Raw genomic sequence first — 25,984 nt, forward strand, 5'->3', positions numbered from 1 at the left:
TTATCTCAGAGTGCAGACACTCTGGCCAAGTTATGTGTAATCTCCACGTTCCAGACTCGTAACAGCGGGAGGAAACTGTGACAGCCTTGAGCCGTATCACTATCACTGTGCTGTCAGAGTACTGTCCATCACTGCAGCTCAGTTGAACAGTGTAACTACAAATGATCAAACTGAGTGAAAGAATTTTGGTAATTTTAATGTTGTAATGACTCTAAGGCTCTCTGGTTTTATTGTTTTTAATTACCATCATAACTTAGAGACAAAAGACTCCATCCGACATTTGCTGTGGGTCTTAAAAAATATATTTCACAAACAGTGTTAACATCACATTTTCATTTTTATAGATTATATAGAGCTGGCATAAGAAAACTTTTCATATGTACATGCAAAATTCCCATGATTTTCAAATATTTAGTATAAAAAGAAAAACTCTAATTCTTAAATATACAAGCTTACGAATCATTTGAAGAACACATAAAAGACAATAAGCACTATTGTTTAAATATCACAGCACCTTTTATCAAGTGCAGGCTATCTAAATCAACCATAGGCATAAATTAAACTACAAAATAAGAGTTCCAACATATGTTTTCAGCATCTTTGCAAAGTGTTAAACCCACACACCACACCGTATGCCCTATATCATCTACTCATCTACAGTGTCTTTGCTTGTTTCCGTCACGGTTTCCAGTTTAACTTCCACCTGAGACTGAACTTTTGTCGTCACTTGCTCTGAGGGTTCCTCCTCTTCTTCATCCTCTGCCTCCCAACCCAGATCAGCCGTGGCATCTTGGTACTGCTGGTACTCAGACACCAGGTCGTTGAGGTTGCTCTCTGCCTCAGTGAACTCCATTTCATCCATACCTTCCCCTGTGTACCAGTGGAGGAAAGCCTTGCGTCTGAACATCAGGGAGAACTGCTCGCCCACACGGCGAAATATCTCCTGAATGGCTGTGTTATTGCCGATGAAGGTGGAGGCCATTTTGAGGCCTCGGGGTGGGATGTCACACACGGAAACCTTGACGTTATGCGGGATCCAGTCCACAAAGTGGTTGCTGTTTTTCTGCTGCACTGCAAGCATCTGTTCGTCCACCTCTTTGGTAGACATCCGGCCACGGAACATGCCAGCAACCGTGAGGTAGCGCCCCCGCCTTGGGTCGCATGCCGTCATCATGTTGCGAGCGTCAAACATCTGTTGGGTAAGCTCAGGCACGGTTAGGGCTCGGTACTGCTGGCTGCCACGGGCCGTCAGGGGTGCAAAGCCTGGCATGAAGAAGTGGAGGCGAGGGAAAGGCACCATGTTGACAGCCAGCTTCCTCAGGTCTGCGTTGAGCTGTCCGGGGAATCTCAGAGAGGTGGTGACCCCGCTCATGGTCATGCAGACCAAGTGGTTGAGGTCCCCGTAAGTCGGCGTGGTCAGCTTCAGCGTGCGGAAACAGATGTCGTACAGGGCCTCGTTGTCGATGCAGAAGGTCTCATCTGTGTTCTCCAGGAGCTGGTGGACCGACAGGGTGGCGTTGTAGGGCTCGACCACCGTGTCAGAGACTTTTGGGGAGGGCATGATGCTGAAGCTGTTCAAGATGCGGTCGGGGTACTCCTCTCGGATCTTGTTGATGAGGAGGGTTCCCATACCGGAGCCGGTGCCTCCCCCCAGTGAGTGAACCAGCTGGAAGCCCTGCAGACAATCACAACTTTCACTCTCGTTCCTCACCCTGTCAATCACCTGCTCCACCAGCTCCGCTCCCTCGGTGTAGTGGCCTTTCGCCCAGTTATTCCCAGCTCCTGAGTTCCCTGCAACAACAAAATTAAAGAGCCAAGGTTAATCTAATTCTATCACTTGTAAATAGAATTAGTATGGCAGTATTGAAAACATATAACACAAAAATTGTGCCACTTTGTTATAGATGGCAAACTGTTCTACGCCACAATTCTATGCTGCCAATAAATATTTTAATAGCATCACATAAAAGCAGAATATTCTGAGCAGGTGTTCCCCAGCATGGCTGATTTGTAATTTGCCTCACCATGGATGAAGTTGTCCGGCCTGAAAAGGGCCCCGATGCGGCTCCCTCTTACACTGTCCATGGTACCAGGCTCCAGGTCAACAAGCAGGGCCCTCGGGACATATTTACCACCTGCAAACAGAATGGAGATGTATTAGCCAGACACTGGCATCCTGAACCTAAACATGCCCTCACTTGGCGTCAATGTTTAAGAGCAGTAATATTTAAAAACAACAGTCTATGTACAGTAACCTCTCTGTTACCGTGTGCCTCGTTGAAGTAGACGTTGACCCTCTCCAGCTGGAGGTCGCTATCTCCCTCGTAGATACCTGCTGTATTGAGCCCATGTTCTTCACTGATCACTTCCCAAAACTAGACACACAAAAGCAAAGAAGGAAATCATCACTGTGATACTGACAGAGCTCCAGGAGTTTGCTAAAAGACGTCCGTTGTAGCCAAAACTTTAAGAGATGAAAGAATTCTCCAAAATATTGATTTTTTCATCTGACAGTTATCTTTATATGATTACACATTGTTTACACATCTGTGGAGATTTGGGCAAAAGTATAATTGTTTTCACTGTGTGTATTAGTCAGTGTATGAACGCCAAATCTATGACTCTCTCCCAGATATTAAACTCATCCCTGCTTATTGAAACACAAAAGCGGTCAGGTGGCAGCTCATGATCTTGGACTAAGAATCCCTGCTTCTTGATAAGATGATAAAGATACTCAACAGAACAACAACTGCTTGATTTTTAGGCCGCCACATTCTCCAGTTTTAAGAAGCATAACGTGTCACTTTAGCTGTACTATCTTGTAGTTCCTCTCTCTTGTTTGGTGTTAGCCATGATAAAAATGTCCCACCCCTGCCAGTCTTGCTTTGGCCCTTATCTTCCCCCTGAATGCTTGACAGGGAACACCCTGTGTCACTCACAACTGCTGGTGGCACCACGCAAAGAAACAGTGCAGGTCAAAATGCGCATCATCGTTTAAATACAGTAAAATATTATTCACGTAATTGATTTCACTTCCTAATTTTGTCACAGCTAAACACGATAATGAATACACCAATGTGCCCTTAAGAGTCTCAAAACAGCATAGTTTGGATGTGGGCCATTAAAGTCCAGACAGAGGCTACTACACATTACACCTTTAACAGTGGAATTAAGATTTTATTTTGTTACCTTTGAGCCGATCTGGTTGCCACATTGTCCAATTTGCAGATGTACAATTTCACGCATGATGATCAGGCTACAGTACACAGAGCAGCTGGGAGTCTCTGATAGGTTTCAACCCTCTTCGGCCTTTTATACAGCACCACAGATGATGTCATCAGTGATGTCAGGAAGTCACTCCAGTTTATATTAAGTGAGGGGCCCCAATACACTACAAAAACCCTAATAAGAAGAAGAATTGAATAAGTGTAAATGAACTTTTACAAGAGGGAGTTTGCTGTACTGTTACACTCTTGGTTGGTAGGCCTGTTCTGTCTTCCAATATGAGGTCTGTTACACTTTTCAATATGCCGCCTTATGTTTTATTATATACCTGTATGTTTAATTTTCTTTGTACACTGTATTACATGTAAATAATCAACGAAATTATGCATTGAAAAGGCTCTGTTAATAACTGAAAAGGCCTATGGTAATTACTACTATGTCAAAACTCTGCAAAGAACTTAACAACATCTCTATGTTAATATGTCATAATTCAATGAATTATCAGTTGGTGCAATGATGCGTGAGGAAACATTATTATGTTGGCTTCACGTGGCTGAAACACATCTATGAGCAGTACCACCGACAAAAAACAGGAAGGAAGAGGATGAATGAAAGTAGTGTTTCTCTGGCTAATTTCTGATAACACCCATTTGGTTAACTACATTTTATGTTTACATGATACACACACACACACAAATACACGCAAATACCAAACACAGTCTTCCCCTGGCTGACAGCAAGCAAAAACTGCAGAAGTATTTGTTTCAAAAGCAACAGTTTTCCATTTTCAGCTCCCAGTCAGCGTAGGTGTAGTAATAATGGAGTGAAATGTGCAGCAGTTGTGAGATTATGTATGAGAGATGCTGCCATCTAGAGGTCTGTCACGGGCAAAACCAGTCATCGCTGGAGAAAGCTGATTTAATTAGTACATTTTAGCGTCTTCTCACATCAAGATTTATCAGGAACTCAGACACTTTTTCTCTGAAGTCTTTGAAATCCAGCATGTGAATAAAAAGAGACTGATAAGAACTTAATATTGCAGCATGTGGCTCAGATTGTTAAATAATAAAAATATATAATTAGAAAACTGACGATTAGGACAAACGTTTAAGCAGCACTGTTGTGTTTACATCCTTACAAATTTGTTTTTGAATGAAATTTTGACAGATAATTTGGCAGAATGACTGCAGCTAACTGTTCCACATGTTCTCCAAATGTCTGCCCGGGTTTCCTCCATCAGCTCCAGGTCGTCCCACACTGACAGCAGAGAGGCCAAATTCATAAAGGCTGACTAATACTGAAAAAGGTGAGTTGACTTTGATCCACAAACTGAATGAATATACATGTTTTGTGAACCAGCTAGTGTGTGTTTTACATTTTCCTTGTCTCTCTCTGTGTGTGTGTGTGTGTGTGTGTGTGTGTGTGTGTGTGTGTGTGTGTGCGCGCGTGTGTGCGTATGTATGTGTGTGTGTATAATGTAAACTATTTAATGTCATATGAAGTTCACACAGTCACCAGTTTAAACCAGACAGTGTATTACTGTACATGACTAAGTATTAGAACACTCTTAAAGCACAGGATGACGATGATAAAGATAAAGCATCGTGAAATCTCTGTTACTCACACACACACACACACAGATGACACATATACTTAACTATTGTCTGTCGTTGCTGTGGTTAATGTGTGTATTTTCCACCACCGACCTCTCTGGGAAAATGCACAAAGGTTACTTACGTATAAATACCAGTACCATGGAAAAATACTGCATTTAAAATCCCGCTTAATTAAAACAACAGTATCATCAGCAAAATGTACTTTGAGCAGCAAAAGTAGAAGTACTCATTAATACAGATGCATCAATGCATAAGCAGCATTTCACTATTAAAGCTTTTAACTAATTTATATACATCAGCTAGTTCAGTCCAGCTGTTCCCGACCTAGACTCACATGATAAATCAGACGATAAATTTGATTAGTTTTGTAGGAACGAACACTAATTAAAAAGAAATATAAAGTGTAGTTTTTGAGGAAATGTCTCTATTGTGGAACTGAAAGATGAGAAAGAGTCATAAGTAGACACAGATGTTTTGTAAGAAGTCACCACAGGTTTGATATCTAACAACACATTTATTTAATAAACTTACATACGATACATTTGATAAGTGTTTACATCTGTCAATATCAATGTAGTGAAGTAAAAAAGTCCAATATTTTCCTCTGAATTTTAGAGGAGTAGAGGTAAAGACAGTAGTATTAAATGGAAATATTCAAGTACAGCACCATAAAGTACCACAAAATTGTACTTAAGTACAGTACTTGAGTAAATGTACCTACTTTCCACCACTGGATGCCAGTGAAACAATTTGGGGTATTTACCAGATAGCACAGATTAACTTCCTGGTTTAAGTAGAAACACCAGAGAGACACAAGAGGGGGTCAGATCTGAATGTGGTCTTTAACTTATTCTAAGATTGAAATCATGACTTCTTTTACTTCCTCGGTTGTCTGTCGAGGTTCATTAGGAGCCACAGTAGCATTTAGTTGTCATTGATGACCTTTATGTGTTTTGCCCTGAGCTTCTTTCCCCTGCCTTTTGACGTATGTGGTGAGGGGGGTGTGTGTGTGCGTGTGTGCGCGTGTGTGTCTGTTTGTCTGTGGGTGTAAGATATGTGATGCACAGTGTTTGCATGCATGAGAGAGAAATTCAGATCCCCATTAGAAGCTGGCAGGACATCTGGACTGTGTTCTCAATGTTTCTCAAAGTGGATTGATCAATGAAATAATGCTGCGGCTGACTGGAATGACAGTCTGGCCATGAGGACGAGGAAACTCTCCGATCATTCAAACCTAATTAAATGTGATTTAACGACAGAGATTAGTGGAGCGGAGACTTCAAGGTTTGTCATGATCCTGCTGAAGATGTTGTTGGAAGTACAACATGTTATATGTATGAAAACTTGTATTTTTGTTTGCCAAAATGACAAAATCTCAAACTGAGGTCAAATTACTTCTTGTTTGGCCCAACCAGAGTGTATGAATCAACACTTAGGCACTGCAGGTCCTTGTCGGCCAGTCAGATGTGTGACAAGCTAAAAATGTGTCAGTCCTGACTCGATCTGGGTTCTACAGAAGGTTATCACAGTTCTTCCACATTCACATCCAACAACAACAAAAAAAAAACATCTAAAATCTGAGGTTTAGTTATTTCTAACTTTTGAAGCAAAAGTTGAGAGCTGGAGGCAAACTGATTCAGTGAGGGGAGTCAAACCAGATCTGGATTTGACAAAAAGCTTTTGAAACTCAAACCTTAGTTGGAGAAATAACACACCAAAACCCACTGTGATCATTGTGTTTCCAAATGTTCTCAAAGTTATTCAAAATAAATACAAAGGAAAATAAAAAGCCTTGATTTACAGTGGACATACATACTGCTGTTCTGTTAAAAACAGATCATTCTGCATCATGACATTGGGACTTGAAACACAAAGTTGAGGATTCGGACTTGGGACTTGACACTGGCCATAAAGGCCAAGACTTGACGTGCAACAATGACTTTGTTCCACCTCTGCCAGGCCCTCATGCCCTGCATGGAACAACTTGACGGACGAGGGTTGGTGAGCAAAGTCGGCCTCTCCTTCACTTTTTACCATCATCAGGCTGGTACTGCATTACTGCTACTCAATGCAGGACTATGTGATGGAATTTACTGTTTTTACTTATGAGAATGGATATTTTTTTTAATAACGTAATTACATGTTTTCAGTGTTACTGATTGATACCTTTTGGGTGGATAGGTTGATATTCATTTTGCTTCAAAGAGGGCGCCTCTCCCCTTCTGTACCTCTGCTTCTTGACGCTCCGGGCAATCATGTGATCCAACCCTGCTTCATTCCAGAAGCGTCAAGCGACGGCAAGGAGGAAACCGGAAGTATCTTGATCTTAACTTCAAACTAAAAGTATAACAATTGCCGTAGCTAAGAACAGATGAGTGCAAAGAACTTTTGATTGTGGATTTATTGTTTGTGGTCTATTAATTGATTTTGCCTTTAGCTATGAATATGCACAGTATATTTGGCATGTATTTCACATTAGTAGTTAGCACGACAGGGACGTTATTGGAAACAATGACAAAGAAACTGAATAATTTTTATTTGTAACTACAGTTCCATGCCAAAATGTAGTCTTTATTTACATGGTGCCAAAGGAGTAGGCTGCTCACAAAACATCATAATCACATGAATTTGATTATAATGTTTACAATTATACCAGTAATTTATTTTAGTACTTTTTCTATTTATAGTTATTGTAGTTGTAGTAAATGAATATTTTAATTTTATGCTATTTTAACTTCAGCCTCACTGCAGTTTACTCCACTGCATTTATTTGACAGCTGTAGTTATACGTTACTTTTCAGAATGAGATTTGACATTAAAAACACATGATGAAACGTTGTTGAGGCCCCTGCAACATTATTGGTATCTAAGTTATTACACTTTCACCAAAGCAAAGATTTGAGAAAAGTTGAACAAAAAGAAAACAGTCTTGTTACAGAACCTTTCTCATTTCATAAAACAGTAGAATTTTGAAAGCAGGGCTTCAACTTATGAGGGAGTTTTACACTGTGTTATAGTTCTACTGAACAAAAGAGTTGGGTACTTCTCCTACTTTCAGAGTTATCTCTGCACATTGCGCATGTTTTTTGTATTTTGTACTGTGAACATTTGCACATTCCTTAGTAAAATCTTTGCACATTACATCCATACATTGTGAGAAACATTTCTGACAATCAATTAATCATTTCAGTCATTTTTCAAGCAAAAATGTTAAACATTTGCTGGTTTCAGCTTCTTAAATGTCAAAATTTGCTGCTTTTCTTTGTCATTTAGATTGTCAGTGATGGTTTGGGGCAGTCAGTTAGACAAAAGAATCAGTTTGTAATTTGAATACATCACATTTTGGCTCTGGGAAATTGTGATTTTTCACAGTTTGTTTTTGATATTTTTATAGACCAAACAACTAATCGGTTAATCAGGAAAATAATTGATAGAACAATCGATAATGAAAATAATCTTTATTTGCAGCCTTCATCTCTGATGCATAGTTTTACCGAAAATTTGTTTGTTTCACACTCATGATTCTTGACTTTTTCTCTCACAGTGGTTATTGCCATGCACCAAGATACCAAAGAAAAGCCTTTGTGTATGAAAACCTATTTGTCAACAAACCTGACTGATTCTTCCTTCACTGTAACGAACTCCATGAATTAATTCCTCATCGTTTCCAGAAAAAAGAGACTTTTGTCATAGAAAGCAGGCTTGATAGTTCTAACCATTGTATGAGAAATTTGGTTTTTTTTTTCCAACACACTCAAATCATGTATGCCTTCCGCGAGGGCATTATTGTGAAAGCTCCAACCGGAAGTTGACTTTCTCGTCACGAGAAGCTTGACCGCCGTTCTTCGTTCCCAGGGTTCCGTGAGAGCCGTTTGCCCCACCCCACCTCTTCAACGCTATCTATCTCAATGTACAATTCTCAGAGAAAAAAGGGGGCAAAAATAATTCAGAGTAACGCTGCGAAGAAGCGATTCTCATCTCCCCGACCGGTTCATCGGGGCAGACGCGGCCTCTCGGCGGTAAAAATAAATGTCTCGCCGCTGGATCAGTGATTGAAAACACCGCGGTATGTTCATGTATCATGCACATGTAACCATAATCTACCATACGGATTCAAAGGGAATACAAAAAGCTGAGAGACTTGACAGCGGGCTGTACCTGCGCCAAAGGGGGAAATAACGGAGGATTTCCACCAATATCACCTGGATTTTGCGTTACATTCAAGGACACCCAGCAGCCAAAAACCGCCTTTGCTCGCACGGAGAGGCTTCCCGATGTGAGGAGAAACACAAATTAACGTTACAGAGAGAAAAAGGACGGACAAGGGGCCTTTTTTGGGTCTGGTCAAACCCTCCGAAAAAGCAGGCACCAGCATCTGTTGACGGGGAGAGGAAATCATTCTGACATCGGCTTAAAAACGGGATATCATCGATAAGGTTGCGAACATCAGCGACGACGGCGTCCAGAAAACGGTGTATAATGTGACGGAGTCGGTTGTGATAGAGAAAGAAGCCCCGGTGTAGCCCGATGATTCACATGCCGTCATTTTAAGAGGAAATATTTATTTTTTAATTTTTTTTTTCACCCGCCCTCTGATGTGCTTTGGTTAGGTGGAGAACGGATTGCAGACAGTCCCTTAAATTATAACCTAAGAGATATATTTAAAGGGGGGAAGAAAGGGTCGAGGAGAAATAGGGCTTTGGTTGTGAGTGGAAATGAATTGAATGGCAGTGTGAGGTGTCTGCCGAAGATGGGCTCCGGAGGAGACGTTTGCTAAGAAAATTAAACACAGCAGCGTGAAAATATATCCATCAGAAAAGCCAGCGCTTGAATTTGAGACGCCTTCACGGAAACAGGACCGCCGACGTTCATTCGTGTCCATTGCAAGGCTGGAAATTTCACATTCACCCTCACATCAATGTTGATGACTTCATTGCGGATTTACAGTGAAAAACACAAGAATCAAGCGTCTGAGAGGGCGGCATCGGTGCTCTGCTCCCTTTTTTTCTGAGTGATCTCTTGTTGATAAATCGCCAGTAAATAGCCACATCCATCCACACATACCGTGCCAAAGCCTGGTGGAGGCCACCGTCTACTACCTGACAGGTTTCACGTCGCTTTCATCTGCATCTGGCAACATAAATGTCACCCATTTTGAGCCAGGTGTTCCTCTGTGGGGCCTGTCTAGGAATTTAGGATTGATTGATTTTTCTTCTGATCAACACCCTCCCTCCTCCTCCCTCCCTCCCTACACCCACCCACCCAACCAGCCACCCACCCTGCCTCCCCCCTGAACCTATCACTGGGTTTTTGGGAAGATGGGCTGTCTTGGCAATAGTAAGACCGAAGACCAACGAAATGAGGAGAAGGCACAGAGGGAAGCCAACAAAAAGATAGAGAAGCAGCTCCAAAAAGACAAACAGATATACCGGGCCACTCACCGGCTACTACTGTTGGGTAGGTTTTGTGAGATTTATCATTAATATATATGTGTGTGTGTGTGTGTGTGAGAGTGTGAGAGTGTGTGTGCTCAGTTTAGGCCTCACGGTCCATTTTGAGCTGAAATGTTGGACCCACAAAAACCATACATGTGTATTTTCACCTATTTGTGCAAACATAATGGCTATTGTTTCAGGTTGTGCCCCAAAATGTTCTGCAGCCTTTAACAGTGAAGCATCAACAAATGATGCAATGGCGTGATGTCACCACACACCTCTGGGTTTACGCCGTCTCGACACTGGACAGTTGAAAGGCAGGCCTGTCTCCTGCATTCACGGGTTATTATGGAGCATGATTGCAGAACATGTGAGAGACGGCGGACGGACAGACAGACAGCGTTTGTGTGTGAGGGCAGTGTGCAGCGGCCGGGAGGCCACCAATAGGCGTTTTGCACAGCTGTGTCTTTTCTCCACGCGAGACGCACGGGGACGGCGCACAGGCCCAGTTTGTGATGTGCTGGGCTTGTGTGGATCCGGCATACCTTCACCTTGACTTATTAAGGCCCACAGAACTCCATGTTTGATGCCGTTTTTCAGACTGCACACTCACCTTTGCATCATCCTCCCCACGCCAGCCACCCTGGAAATGGATATTCTTGAATCACTGACAAAAATTTGAAAAAAAAAAAGATCTCCACTATTTTTAATTCGATGAAGCTATTTCTGGCGTTATCATCGAGGCCTCCATGTCATGATACAGTCTGAACCTCAGGGCCAGGGCTAGTATCCCGCTAAGCCTCTTGGTGTACGGAGAGCAAATTAGGATTACTATTAGGATTACTAGCTTCCCCTGAATGACTGTCCCATTCACTCTAATCTGAAATTGATCCTAGATTTGTAAACTTACACTTTGGCTCTAAATAGCAGGCCTGTAGCCCAGCTCCTTGTGTCCAGGTTAAGAGATGTTATAGTCTGACTTCTTCTTCTCTCATGGTCACTTCCTCCTTTCCCCATTGAATGACCTTTTTATTGGTTCTTAAAAGAATTCGTCAGAGTCTAACAGTTATTATTATTTAGGTAACATTCTGAGCTGATCTCGTCCACCAGTAAGACCGAGTCCTCCGGTCCTCATTGCCGATGCCGAGAGTGCTCCTCACGTCATAGAGCCTTTACTTCAGTACAAATACCAAGAAATACTCCAAGTAAAAGTCCAGCATTTAACTTCCCATCTAATTACAGACGTATTATCTGCAACGATGCACGAGTATTATTAATTTTTTCAGAGCTGCGAAAAACTCAGACACCTGAAACGTGACAGTGGACACTGAACTAGACCCTCTTTTAGTTTTTTTTAATATATATGGGATCACAAGCTAAAAATGTTGGGACCTGCTGCTTTAATCTTTCACCATGCTTTGTTTTTACAAGCTTATCATGTCAAGTCTTCATCTGAAACAGAGCTAGCTGCCAAATTAATGTAGTGAAGTAAAATGTAGAACACTTGCCTCTGAAATGTGCAGTAGAAGTATGTGAAGTAGTTTAAACTGGTAATAGTCGAGTCCAGGTAGCTCAAAATTACACTTTAAGTGCTTGAGTGAATCTACTTGTCGGCTTTCCACCACTGATAAGAAGCGGCTTGATGATTTCAGCCTCACCTGGCTCTTTGATTGGCTGCTTTGAGGTCTCACCATTTTGCTCGGCCCGAGTTTTGCTGCTGACGGCCGTGTAGGAATGACGAGTAGAGGCGTCGCAGACGGAGGGGCCCTCTGTGAATATGGACCTCAGTATTGAGGCAGTGCAGAGAAACAAAACCTTGAAGTTCACATCGTTTGTGGATAAAATCAGGTTCGTCTTCAACTCGTCTGATCTCCCACCAAAACCTCCCTGCATCCAGTGTCCAGTGACCAGCTGCAGACCGCTGGTTTGAGGTGGATCTGGATGTCGGCGTCGCGGCCTTTGGAAGAAGTTTTGTACCTCTCTCACTGAACACTGTCTGACTTTATTTTCCTGTCCTCTTTCTGCTTTCAGGGGCCGGTGAATCCGGGAAAAGCACGATAGTCAAACAGATGCGAATATTGCACGTTAATGGCTTCAACGCAGAGTAAGTGTTGGATTCCTTCACGCTTAAAGCCAAGTCTGGGTCGTTAATCACACACACCTACAGCACATTCGGCTGGTTTTACTGACTGAATGTAGGTGAAAAGCTAATGAGCAGGAATGGGCGATTCTGACAGGAGCAGATACGAAGACACTTGTTGACTAAATATCTGGATAATGTGTTGATGTTTTGGGGAGGACCTTTGGTGCATTCACAAGGTACAAATGATAGTAATGTGCTGATGGCGTGCAGGGAGAGGGGAGCACTGGTCACTCACTGGGCTGGAACAGGAAGATTAGTTGGTTAGTTTGGAGTTATGTTGTCAACAGTGTGGAAATTTGTCCCTAAAAAATGATGTTATTGAAGACAGACATCAGGACACAGACATCAGGACACAGCATGACTTTTAAAAGACATCAAGACTGTTTAAAAAACAAAGAGCGGAGAAGTTGCTGCAAACTGTATCATTTCAGTGTTACGTAGCTTATAAACTGTCGTTTGAGACGTACTATACTATAAGTGAAACGATTAGTCGATGAGTCAACAGACAGAAAATTAACTGATTACTTTGATTTTACTTGATCATTTCTCAATCAAAAATGTCTGATATTCTCTGGTTTCAGCTTCTCAAATGTGAGGATTTGCTCTTTTTTCACTGCTTATATTGTATTTATTCAGTTTATGTCACAGTAAATTAAATGTCTTTGGATTCTGGACATTTTATGAACTTTTGTTGAGCTTTTTTTCCCTATTTTTTTAAACATTTTATGGACTGATGAAGAGATGAATCGAGGAACTAATCAGCAGATTAATTTGCTAATAATGGATTAAATAATGTTTAGTTGCATCAAACTGAGCCGAGACAATATTTAACATAACAACAATAAACACAGACAGGGAATACAAACCATAATATGAAAGTATTAAAATCCCACAGTACCTGTAGCTTGAGAATTAAAATGCATTTATTGAATAACATGTACAAATTACATTTCCCTCTAAGATGTTTTCCAGGTTTGGAGATGCTTTTGTCTTGTTCATACGACAAAGCAGAATATGATTAGCTTGTTCTGAAATGTGTGTTTTTGTGTCCTGGGACAGTTTTGATATAGATGAGGACTGTCCTCAGCCAGAAGGAAGAGAGAAGTCACCTTCTCCTGTTACTTTGTAGACATTGATAAATGATCGTGCTGATTATTAGAAGGAAAACCTTCAGAGATTCGAGATGTGAAGGATCTTAATCGGCTGAAACTGATCGCCTGGCACGTGTACAAATATTTGTTTTTGCCGTTTCCATTGGCATGACGGGACAGACTGCGAAGCTGTCCAATATGGCCTCATGACGGAAATGAAGTCAACTGTTTTGGGCAGATTTTTGCAATGTTTTGGAGTAAATACTCAACGTTTGTGGGACAAAGGAAGAGCTCTTTATCTGTTTCAGGTTTTCATGGAAACATGGCCCCGGGTGCTTTCAGCCCGTCTTGTGAATTTCCTAAAACTCGATCCCAAATTGATGCAATGGAAACAAAAGTCACATTTTTCTATTCTTAATCATCTGTTTCCTAGAAAGGGGTTTTGGGGTAGGAGCATCATCATGTGCTTACTTTTGGGTCGTGTCGAACAGATGCTCCTCAAAGCCGCAGACGCTCCGCTGTAACGACAAAGCCCTGGCCGCCGTTAGCTCCGGGTTCGTAGCTCTCTTCAGGCTGGGAGGGTTTCACCTTGCTGGGTTCCCCCTGCTGGTGCAGGGCAGTGCCAGTCAGGGCGAGGCGCTGGGAGGATGGGGACTGGAGGAGATGATGGGGAGGGCGAGGGGGGCAGTGTGGCTGAGGTGAGAGGAGGCCGGTCTGGTCGTTTATCTCACTTCTTTTCTTGTTTTGTTGTGTCGTACTGCGGCCGCACCTGGAGGAAGCCGCTCTCACAAAGTTCAAACATCTCCGTCCTTTAAGGAAATAACCAGATTGATGACATTTATAGCTTTTTTTTTTTTTTTGTTTGGCAGCGTTTTTTTAAAGTGGGATCACGAGTTCCCCTGAGTTTGAGAACTTTTCACTGCTGAGTCAGCGCTGATAATCAGAAAAAAAAACCGTCATCCCAGTCACCAGAGACCGGAGAATCAAGGTCCTCTGTGATCTCAGAGCGTCTCTGTTTTATTGTGATAACAGTAAATGTTGTAAAATAAAGTTACAGCTAACAGTTGATTTCATTATTGATAAATCTGCTGATTATTTTCTCCATCTTTTGGTCTGTGAAATGTCAGAAAATAGTGAAACGTCCATCAGTTTCCTGCAGCCTGACAGGACATCTCGAGATGGCCAGCAGTCCAAAACCCAAAGATACTCAGTTCACTATCATAAATACATAAGAAAACCAGCAGAAATTCACATTTGAGAAGCTGGGATGACTGAGTTTTTGACATTTTCACTTCAAATTTTATGCTCGCTTGGTTTTAAGAGTTGTATTAGAGTTGTGATACAGTTTCTATCCTGATAATCAGGCTGAATTACGTTCCCGTCGGCCTTTTGCATGACAGCATTTCACCATGAAAGCTGTCGCATCACTTATTAGGACCCGTTAATATTTTTCATGTCAATGCAAGAAATGTAAAGATGCTATACAAATATTCAGATATTACACTTTGCCAGTGTCACCCAATGACGATAGACAATCAAAAATGTTCTCTAACAGAGACAATTATCCCCAGGGCCTAAAAATAGCATTTGAGGTCTGAAACTGTTGTTGTCCTCCCGAGCATCCTCAGTCGGGGTTAAGGTTGGATTACAGCGGCGTGCAGTGATGGAGTCACTCAAAAACAGAACGCATTCGTCCACGCCGTTAACCTGATCCTCCTGCTCCACACGAGTGTCACAGGCTCGATTCAGGGGTCTTGACGGGACCCACTGCTGCTGTAATGCCGGCAAACTATGCCGCACAGTGCACTCAAACGTAACACACATGGGTATACGACGCTTAGCACTGCTCTGATATACCGAGATATTTCGCCTTGGGTCATTCAGAAGAAATCACACCGTGCCTGTACCCGGTTGTGTAAGCGGCTCTGAGGTTTGTTTCATTTGGGGAATTTCAGTATCAAATTTGACTTTCAATTGTCAGAGTTTTGAAAGACTTGAACACACCGTCAGCCCTGGTGTGTGTGAAAGAGCTGTGTGACGTGAGGCCTTTGCTGCTGCTATCAGCGAAGCCCACAGATTGCATAAACCGAGTGCCAGGCTGAAATCCTGTTTGTCTTTACAACAATAAACGGACAAAATATGGAGCCTATCATTGTGCCTGTGAATACTTTGGGTTCTACTTTGTGCTCATGGGAGGCTGCAGTTGAAATTGGACTGAAAAAGACCTTAAAAATGGAGCGTCTGTGTTGGCTCTTTAATAAGTGTCATTGCAAAAATGAAGACGCATCCTGCTGTTCTCATTTGGTATCAGCAAGTACGCAAAATTCAGGAGTTGCACCTGGTCAGCGAAATGAAGGTGTCTGTGCGTCTGGAGCGGCCGTGACACTGATGTCTGATATAATTTACCTCCAGGCTGACAAAGAGATCCTGCACAAGGTTTCTGTTACACAGCAGATTCCCACCGAACCCCACAGGCGTTAGAACAGAAGAAACAAAACATCTCTTTACCGTTAGGAAAATGTTTTTTCCAGCTCCTCACAGAGCCACATTTTGGACATCTGATGTTTTTATTATAATTCAAGCCAAGCAGTGGACTGTGTTTACTGTTGGTAACGCCTAAATAAATAACATGAAGCCTTTTTTGTTCTTCACAGGGAGAAAAAGCAGAAAATTCATGATATTAAAAACAACATTAAAGAAGCTATAGAGGTAAGATATTGATCTCTTCACCCTTTCTGACTGATACAGTGTGAAGGATTCTTGAGAGGTTTGTTGCACTTTTCTCTGCCATATAGTGAGCAGTGATGAGAGATCTGCTCATTGACAGGAAAAGGGCAAATGCATGGAGTGTTAGCAGCACAGCGCAGCCTGTTTACCTCTGACAGGTTATTTTTGTGTGTGTTACAGTGTCAAAGTAACTTATTATCTATAAAAGATCTGAATAAAAGACTTGAGCCAACCCTTTTTCGGAGCTCTTTGTCACGCAGAGCTTTAAAAAGGTGAAAAGGCGTTGAATCGTCCTGTTTTCTTCTTCTGCTCTCTCCATCCAGACGATTGTGGCTGCCATGGCGACACTCACACCGCCATGCCAGTTAGCCAGTCCTGCGAACCAATGCCGAATCGATTATGTCCTGAACCAAGTAAACCAGAAGGATTTCGAGTTTCCTTCGGTAAGTTGCGCCTTAACCTGCTCGGCCTGTGTTGACTCTCTCACTTCTGCACACGTTTCTTTCCTTCTTCCAACTGCAAGTCTGATTTTATGCTAATAAGCTTTTGGTCTGATGTCACCTGGAGGTCCGTTAAAGCATGTTGCACCTTTTAATTAGAGGCGGTTCATAATGATATGGTCCTGCAATTTGTGCACAATTGTTCAAAAACATCTAAAAAGCGAGTCAGTAGCTGATCTGTGTGGTGCAGAGGCTAGTGTTGGATATTTTTTTCATTTAACATCAGTAGAGCTGAAACCAATAGTTGTTTAATTTACTAGTTGTGTAGTGATTTTTTTTTTAGTAATAGTAGCCAGAACATCTCCGGTTCCAGTTTGTCAAACTTTGCTCTTAGACCATACGATTAATCATGAAAATAATCAATAATTAATAATGAAATTAATTGTTGATTAGCTGCAGCCAGAAACGTCAATCCGCTTTTTAAAATCAAAACTTTAAACAAATCTTTAATCGCGGCAAGTTAATGCAAATCTCGCAGCTTAAATCTTTCCCTGTTTAGTTTTAAAGTGGCTCTCGACGTCTTGCTTTAGCTGCTGTTAGACGTGCGGGAGGCTCCGATCCAGCCTGCCGAGTCCTGCGGCTCTCTGAGGTGTGCTGGAGGTGAGTAAGGTACCTCACGTGGCAGCCTGCTGTGTTTGCGCAGTGATTCAGTAATTAGCAGGTGTGCTTCCGCTCGGGAGGCTGTCAATTGAATGAGCGCCTCACCTGAGAGAACCACACCGCCCATTAACGCTGATTGTCTGTAATAACCCTAAATGTGTCTGGAGGGACCCGTCCTCCAGAAACACGGAGACTCGGAGGGATTCCCCTCTGAGCTGCAGGCTGCTCTCGGCGGCCTGGAAGGGAGCCACTGCAGGTCATGGTCTGGTATGTGACTCACTACTCAAGGAAGTCCAGTAAACTTCATGGAGTAGAGAACGGCCATAGAAGTTTGTTCTCTTTGAGTTTGCTCTCAGTTTTCTGACATAAAACAGTTAATTGAGAAAATAATCCCTATTAAAAATCATCAGTTGCAGTTCAGCATTGTCTTTTTCGTGTATCCAGCTCTGCCAACAAGCACATTAATCAAACTCCATCAATATATTTAAGATTCCAGTCGGGATCAAAGATACCTTGTTTGATTTACTGGAGAATCTTTAAGCGTTTCACAAATCTCAGGGGTGATATGTAGCTTTGATCAATTGATGGAACAAACGGAGCATAAATGCGATGTTGTCAAACTGGAAAATGATCAATCAAACTTTGAAGCTGTGAAATTACAGAGTGATATTCTGGATTATATTCTCAATCTCGGTGAGTCACGTTTCGACTCTTTTGTGATGTGGGAAGGGTTGCACGCAGAGGAAGAAGAGCACCATGTCTTCCCTTTTTTTCCAGCACGTCAGTGTTTAAACTGGTTGTTTCCACAGTGCAGATTTGAGTTTCCAGCGCAGAGTGTGTGTATTTGTGTGTAAGCAGAAGGAAGTCTCCTGATATTGTCTCTGTTACTTCATGGCAAATTTATTATGCGGGCCTGTCTCAGGCCGACCCTCCCCTCCGGCTGGACGAGACTTCCACTGGTAGACCTGCAGGGTCCCCCGTCGGAGGGGAAGACCAGCACTGATCCGATTTTGAGTTTTGTCATTTTCATGGGGGGTTTGGGGTGTTAAGACATTAACGTGGTGTGATTTTAAAGTCGTTAAAGTGCCGCCTTTATTTTAAAGAGTGATTTCAGCACAGTGACAGCTGGTTTCCTAAATGCACGATGATGCAAAAAGTTTGGTTTTTGAACCCGTTGAAGTGAATGGGCATTTCTTCAGGGAAGAGAATACGGTAGAAAGCTATCCGATAGGCTCAGCCTCTCCTCCAGCTCCTCCAAATCCTCCTCCTCAGCCCGCTCCCCCTCGCCTGGCCTTAGGCCCTACTGGAAACCAGTTGGACTGGTTGACTCTGCCCTGAGCAGAGGAGGAAGAGAGGGAGAGAAAATAAGCACGAGGCCTGGATTGAGTCTCCGCAGCCTTGTCTTGATTTCCTTTCAAGCTTTGTTTCTAATTAATAATCCTGGTAGTTATTATTCACATTGTCCTAAAATGGTAATAGTAAAATGAACTGCACCTTTTATGCAAGATAAATATTTTTACTCATTTAATCCAGCCTTTTAATTCCTTGTAGACCGATTACCGCCATGCCCACCTGTCCTGAGCCTCTCTCTGTAGTACAGTACAACACCTGAACTGCTAGTCAAGTTCCTTTTATTTACTGTAAACAGCTCAAAATCACAAATTTGCCTCACAGGGCTTTGCAATTCTTAAAACATACAACCCCATCTGTTCTTAAAAAGCCCAGATTTGGGTCAGAAAAAACTCTACAAAGATTCGAAAGACTTGAACGTGGCTTTCAGTTGACTGTGGTGCACACGCAGGACATTTTTAAACGCATTTCCGACGTCTCAAAGAGTTGAAAACAGCAAGATTTGCCGCCAAGAAATATTTAAGATTTGAAAGCGTCCCCACACGTACATTGTAAGTGACATCACACCTCAGGCATGTCACCTGGTGGATTCGTCAGGATGTGCAGTTGAATTCAAAGTAAATGATGGAACGCGTCTGTTGAGCTCTGCCTGTCTTCACACAGGATCTCAAAGTAGGTCTGTTCTCAGGTCACAGCCAGTCCTATTCTTAAACTCACAACCGCTGGAGGAGGCGTCATGAAACAGCTCTTTCCTTTTTCTGTCAGAGTCTCTCAGTTTTACATGAAGCCACGAATAAACTTTGTTGTGGGAGAACAACAGATTAGTGTCAGATTAAAGAGGCTGTAGAGAGAAAGTGGTCGACGAGCCTGAAGTCGACCTCGATGACCTCTGATCGCGGTTACACCCTCGTTAGAGATGAGAGACGAAAGCCCTTCACGTATCGTCCCGTGTGATGGTTTAAGGTGGTTCTGTGAATCCCTTTGTTTCATTTTTATAGGCATCTGCAAAATATGACTAGAAAACAGTTGTTTTCATTATCTATTAATCTTAATAAGTTTTGATTAATCCATCAATTGTTTTGTTCAGAAGTTTTTAAAATCTGGCACCAAGAGCCCAAAAACCAAAGATATTCAACTCATTATGATGTAAAACAAATTCTTACATTTGAGAGGCTGCAGCCAGCAAACGTTTGGTCTTTTTGTCTGATAAATCTGAGAAATCTTTATTTTTTGAATTGTTGATCGACTCCATTTGTTGATTGATAGAAAATAAATAAGCAAGAAATTTGGTAAATTTTTTTCCTGTTGAATTTTAATCTGAATGCTTTCAGGTTTTACACTTTTATTTGGACGAAGAAAGTAATTTGAAGACGTCACCTCTTTTTTTAGACCAAAAAAAAAAAAAAAAAAAAAAAAAAAAAGATGAATCAATAATGAAAATAGTTGTCAGCTGCAGCCCGACCTCTAAACACGAGCTCATCTCACAAAGTCTTTTTCCCGTTGACTCCTTGCTGCTGCTTCAGTCTGCTTTTTTTCAGGGTACTTTTCCTGCTTAATTTACGAGTCTGTAAATTTAGCCGTAAGCGTTTGTCACTGGCTCTCTTTGAGGCCTCGACGTCTTAGCTCGAATCTGACTGAACTCATACGTGAGAAAGGAAACGACAGCAAAGGAAAATAAAGCGAACAGAAAAGAGAACTGCATGTTTTGTTAATAGATAAACACATTGATTAACTTGAATTTCCATAACTTGTACACTCAGTACACTGCTGAGATTTTCTGCCTGCAGCATCAAGACAAGCAGAAGTCTGTAAACCAAACTCTGTCAACCTCGTGTTTCACTGCCCAGTCACTCGCTACAGACACAAGTGAAGGTGCTTAAGAGCGTCAGTGTCACCTTTGATTTGGTGTTGTTGTACGAACAAATCGCCTCATCCTTCGCCATCCCGTCAGCTTTTCCAAACTTCTGTCTGTCATACGATGATCGTTCCAAAACCTGCTCACTCTCAGTTAAATGAAGGGTTTCTCAGGGTATGCAGGATAACTCTGAGGCTCATAATGGCTTATTTGTGCTTGGCTGCATTGTATGTGACCAACTGAAGATTGCAGTGAGGAGATAAGCCCCTGTGTAGTGACAGCCAAGCCTTGTGTCAGTACAAAGCTCTCCATTTCTTCATGAACCCGGTGAACTCTTCTGCTTCCTGCCGCTGTCAGAGCCCGCTCATCTGCTGCTCCTCTCCAAGCCGGCCTTTAGCTGCAAACTAAGCGAGGGAGTATCGCTGCCTCCCTCCATCTGTCCTTAAACGCCGTCACCCACTGAGACTCAGACCAGAAATGGGCTCATCCAAAGATACCGAACAGCCCCGGTGTTTTCCTGTGTCACGGTCCACCGATTGTTTGCTGTGTGCTGCGTTCAGTGCAGTTTTCTCGATTATTCACTCGTTCTATATAATGGCAGAATGCGCCTTTCCTTTAGGTCTCTGTGTGATATCATACCTTTATTTCAGGGATCCTCACGAGACAAAACGAGGGCCTGACTTGCAGTTATTTCTAGATGCGGCCTGTCATTGATCCAGATGCCTCTTTCTCTTTCCAGGAGTTTTATGACCATGCAAAGATCCTCTGGCAGGACGAGGGTGTGCGGGCCTGCTGGGAAAGGTCCAATGAATATCAACTCATCGACTGCGCACAGTAGTAAGTCTCCTTTTTTAAAAATCCCCTTGCCCTTTATTCACCTCCATACATTCACTTGCAATTAAACACACATATTTCTACGGGTCTCGTGAGTGCAGGTGGACAAAAAGATCTTTTCTGTGACTCTTAATTTCACACACATATACTACGTTTTCTAAAGAGTCACAAACTTGGTGTGTAGTGATTATTTAGAGCAGCAGGACGGTGATGGTGGGATTAACTCAGAATAAACTACAGTGTCCATGTTCATTGTTATGCAGGAACCCAGTGCAACAGTGTGGCTCATTGAGGTGTTTTTAGGACGTTTTTGGCTATTTTTGGCTGTTGGCTTGGCTCTAGACTGTCAGTCTACCAAATTTGGTCCAGACTGAAATATCTCAACACCTGTGAAATGGATTGCTGTGAAATTTCATCCGGTCCCCCTCAGGATGAAGTTTTCATCGCTTCTCTATCAGGTCAAAATTTTTAAACCGTCCAATACTTTGATGTACTTTGGTTCAGCAGCAAACGTTAGCATGCTAACACGCTAAACTAGTGTGAACATGGTAAACACTGAACATCAATATGTTAGTATGGTGATGTGTATGTTAACGTGCTGATGTTAGCATTTAGCTAAAAGCACATCTATGCCCAAGAACAAGGTGGCTGTAGGCTCAGGAAGTCATGCTGGACAGAAACAAGGTCTTGACTCTTGATGGCAGGATCAGGTCATGGTTTGTGTTGGTTTTGGTCTTTTCATGGGATTTATTTGCAATAAGAAATGTATAGATTATCACCAGATGTATCATTTCATGGTGCTGGTTTGCCGATTGTCCTGCTGTGTATTAAGCAGCTACGAAGTTGCACTATTTTGTGTTGGTGAGTGAGTGGACTTTTGTATTAGCTCGCTGTCTAATTAGCAGTCTTGCCAAACAACTTAAAACCCAGACTTCCCTCGGCCCAACCCTCCCTCCTCTGATCCAAACTCTTTCTTTCTTTGCTGGTATTTTTTGCCTTATCCGCCCTTTGATCAGGCCTGCCTCTGTTATAAGGCATGCAGTGGTCACATGAGTTCTTGGTGGGTGGAGGCGTGCACACTGTCTGTGTACATGCGTGTGTTTGTGTACAGTATGGGCAGGTGCACCAACATGCATATGTGAGGTAGTAAAATGTACTTGAAATCTCAAAAGTAAAGTACTTATTCTGCAGAGAAGTGGCCTATCTGACTCGACATTACATTATTACATTATTGAAGTTGTAATACTGATCCATCAATTTGGAAGTAACATGACGCTGCTGTAGCTGATAGAGGTTCAGCTAGTTTGAACTACTTTATATATAGTTAGGAAGTTTAGTCCGGTTTTTCCCAACTAAGGGATCGGCCCCCTCCAAAGGATCACAAGGCAAATCCTGGTGGTTGTGAGATAATTAATGAGGACTGGAAAAAAGCACAAGCAAAATTTCTGCTATTTGTTTTCAGAATTTTGACTTTTGTCTAGTATTTTTTTTGTCAAATATAGAAGAGTTTACCTCTTTTAGCCTTGGAAAATGATGTAAATGAAACCATCTGAGGAGTTTAGTGCGGAGTTGACTCTTAAGTGTACCTGTTAGACAGACATCTGAAGCTACACACTGCTTTTCTGTAAGAGGTCACCAGTCAAAAAGGTTCTGGACCACTGGTTTAATTCTTATCTGTGTATTGCATTGCATAAAGCCCCTTTTGGCAAATAGTGATTTGTAATATTGCGCTGTATAAATAAAAATTGACTTGACGTTTTATTCTATGTTAGTTTAAAGTGAAATATTAGTTTGAAAGCAAACAGGTCACTGCAGCGTTCAAGTAAATGTAATGTAATAAAAAGTAATGTTTCCCTCTGAAATGAGTGGAGATGCAGCATAAAGCAGCAGAAAATAGTCATGTAAAGTACAGGTACCTCAGAGTGGGATTTGGCACAGTACTTGAGTAAATCTACTTTCCAGCGCTGACCTTACGTGTGTGTGCATCGCTGTAGGTACGTATGCGTGTCCTTGTCATTTAAAACTGCATGCATGGCCACAGGTGTTTCACTGTTTATGTGTGTGGTGCTGTAGGCCTTTTCAATGGGGGGGGGCGGGCAGACACTCCCGGTAAGATGATCACGAAAAAGCTTCCTTGTAAGAAACGCGATTGTGGATGGAGAGACGGGAAAAAGAGAAAGTAGTGAGGAGACAGATTGAGACGGAGAAGGAGAGGGCTTCCCTGCATTGCGGGATCTCTCCTCTCCTCTGCTCTCCTCTCCTCTCCTCTCCTCTCCTCTCCTCTCCTCTCCTCTCCTCCTCTCTCCCACACCCAGCAGCCCCAGTGTTATGGATCAGATGCTGGGCTGGGTGGCCAGACCGGAAGTGCTCCCCTCCCCCCTCTGTGTGCTTATGTAAACGGAGAAGCAGAGAAAGAGAGAGGGGAGAGCTATTTTTAACCCAGGCAGGCTGCAGAAGGAGAAAGAATGAGCGAGTGTGTTCGGAGAGAGACAACTTCAGCATTATTGATGAAGGTTGTTAGCATTAAATGAAAATGTCAACCCTGGATCGGCGCGGGAAAAGTCAGGGCCACCCAGTACGCCCCCGTCTTTCTCTTAAAAAAAAAAAAAAAAAAAAAGAATTATATCATCCGATGCATGTCATGATGAAGATAACAAAAAGGGAAGAAGAAGTTGACGGGCGGCGATGCTTTGTTGTCTCTGTCTGATGAAAAGGAAGTCACTGAAGCCTCCCCGGCTGCCTTTTTGCTCCGTCACGCTCCTCTCTGATGGGCTTTTGCTGTTGTTTTTTATGAACCTTTCTTGACTTATACGGTCCCACACTTTGTTTGTAAGGATGTTGTCGTCTTTGATTGCATGTGCACGTACTATAGGTAGTTGACATGCAAAGTCCAAACAGGAGCGAGGCGTCGGGTTTGTTTTGTGTCAGAAGATGAGGCCTGTTTGTCAGGTTTCTGCTGTTTTATCCATGCAGAGATCATCGTGTGGTAAACTGAAAATCCTGAAAGATTTGGGCACTTTCCCCTCATCGTAAATCACTTCTGAGATCCGATGAAGAAAGTGTTTCTTTTCAAAGAGTCGTCCAAAATAAATCAGTCTGAAAATGATTTTGCAGACCTTTGCACATGTATATTAAAGTCATGTATTTTTATATGTTTAGACATTTGATCCCTGATCTCTTTGCTTACAGTGATTTAAATGTACAATGTGTAAGTTATGGCCAGAGTTTTAGTTTAAAAAACTCAAAAAATGATCTGAGTCACAGTTCTGACAGCTCGTCAGAGTCTGTGTGTTTGTGTTGCAGACATCCACTGAACTTAGCATGCTAACCAGCTAGCCCCAGCCTGTCCAGTCTTGTAAAAACCGCGTTGTACCTCAAGAGGTGATAGTCTGCTGAAGTGATTGCTCTCAGCTTTTTTTAGTCTGATAAGTAAACAAAAGAAAGGAAACCTTCCTCCACACATTTTCCTTATTAAACAGAAAAGCAACCATGCACCTTCTGAATTCAAGCCTCTCTTTCACTGAATTAAGACCAGCTGAATTGCTTTGGTTAACCCATCGTAAAGAACACTTGGTTCAAACCCGACAGAAACACTCACCAACTGTCCTGGTTTGTCTTTCAACCGTTCCCACAGTCACCAACTCTGCCGTCCTGGTCATAGCCGCTGTAAATCACCCTGGCACTGTAATCCGTCATCAGTCAGGCTTCGGTCGTCTTGTAGGCTGCTGAGCCCGATTCGGTTGCCCGTTGTTCGAACGCCTACAATCCCCCGATTCTCCGAGCTCTGGGTCAGACTAGAGTCAGTCAGGATGCTGCTCACTCTTTGTTTGGAGTGACCTTCCACAGGTGGCCATGTCTTACTTATTGTACCTTTAAGTGCAAAACTAAACCACTACTTTAAAAACAAAAACATATTGGAGAGCCAGAGAATCAGGATTTCCAAAAATGCATTGAAAAATTAGTTATTGAATATTCATTATGAAATGAGAGAAGAGATTCTGACCTGGTTAACAAACGTCTAGTAACTTTGTTGATATGCAGTTGAACAATATTGAATTAAATGTGTTTTCCTACAAAAAAAACTACTGTATCCCAAGCATATATTATAGTAAATTATAGAGCTAAAACCATTAATTGATAAACCGATTGATTGATTGTCAGATTATTTTGATGATTCATTGTTAAGAAGTAAATTTCTAACACCCCCCAGTTCCCACAAACATGTCGTTTTTCCAGTTTACACTGAATGATGTGTTAATTCAGCTTCATTTCATGACCTTTGGACAGAGTCACGATCGCTGTGTCCACTATTTTCAGCCTTTATGTTAAGCTAAGCTAACCAGCTGTTGGCTGTAGCTTCATATTTACGGTGCGACCATGAGAGTATCGATCTTTTCACCTACCTTTCTGCAAGGAAGCTAACAAGCGCACCTCCTAAAATGCAGGACTGTTCCATAGAATGAAATTAATATTGTAAAGTTTCTTGAAATTTCTAAAATAGTAAAACTTTAAATTGTAAGATAACCAGAGAAGGAAATGATTTGTTTTTGGCTAAACCTGCAAATCCAGGTGATTTACGGCTCCGCACACAATGAGATGATACGCACA

The 25,984-nt window shown here is 42.2% G+C and overlaps 2 protein-coding genes across 2 annotated transcripts in view; one reads left to right on the forward strand and one right to left on the reverse strand.

Moving 5' to 3' along the window:
• Positions 1-238: 238 nt before the first annotated feature.
• On the reverse strand, positions 239-3,280 carry tubb1 (tubulin, beta 1 class VI). The gene is made up of 4 exons (XM_076740582.1): positions 3,190-3,280; positions 2,267-2,375; positions 2,025-2,135; positions 239-1,791 (listed from the first exon to the last, which is right to left on the reverse strand). Exons 1-4 carry the CDS (start codon positions 3,244-3,246, stop codon positions 647-649), a joined length of 1,422 nt encoding a protein of 473 aa, XP_076596697.1. The 5' UTR covers positions 3,247-3,280; the 3' UTR covers positions 239-646.
• Positions 3,281-8,681: 5,401 nt separating this feature from the next.
• LOC143326745 (guanine nucleotide-binding protein G(s) subunit alpha-like) overlaps positions 8,682-25,984 on the forward strand; it is a 29,223-nt gene continuing 11,920 nt past the window's right edge. Inside the window, exons 1-5 of the mRNA XM_076740596.1 lie at positions 8,682-10,298; positions 12,308-12,380; positions 16,165-16,219; positions 16,561-16,680; positions 21,282-21,379. Coding sequence (XP_076596711.1) covers positions 10,160-10,298; positions 12,308-12,380; positions 16,165-16,219; positions 16,561-16,680; positions 21,282-21,379 — 485 coding nt within the window. The 5' untranslated portion in view covers positions 8,682-10,159. The remainder of the gene's footprint in view (positions 10,299-12,307; positions 12,381-16,164; positions 16,220-16,560; positions 16,681-21,281; positions 21,380-25,984) is intronic.

Source organism: Chaetodon auriga, chromosome 2 (genome assembly GCF_051107435.1).
Source record: "Chaetodon auriga isolate fChaAug3 chromosome 2, fChaAug3.hap1, whole genome shotgun sequence".
NCBI lineage: Eukaryota > Metazoa > Chordata > Actinopteri > Chaetodontiformes > Chaetodontidae > Chaetodon > Chaetodon auriga.

Bases quoted from the DNA above. Each gene is read 5' to 3' on its own strand.
- tubb1 (XM_076740582.1), bottom strand. From the start codon at position 3,246: ATGCGTGAAATTGTACATCTGCAAATTGGACAATGTGGCAACCAGATC. The intron at 2,136-2,266 runs GTAACAGAGAGG...TTCTGTTTGCAG, and splicing joins CTACTTCAACGAGGCACACG to GTGGTAAATATGTCCCGAGG. The intron at 1,792-2,024 runs GTGAGGCAAATT...TTGTTGTTGCAG, and splicing joins GCCGGACAACTTCATCCATG to GGAACTCAGGAGCTGGGAAT.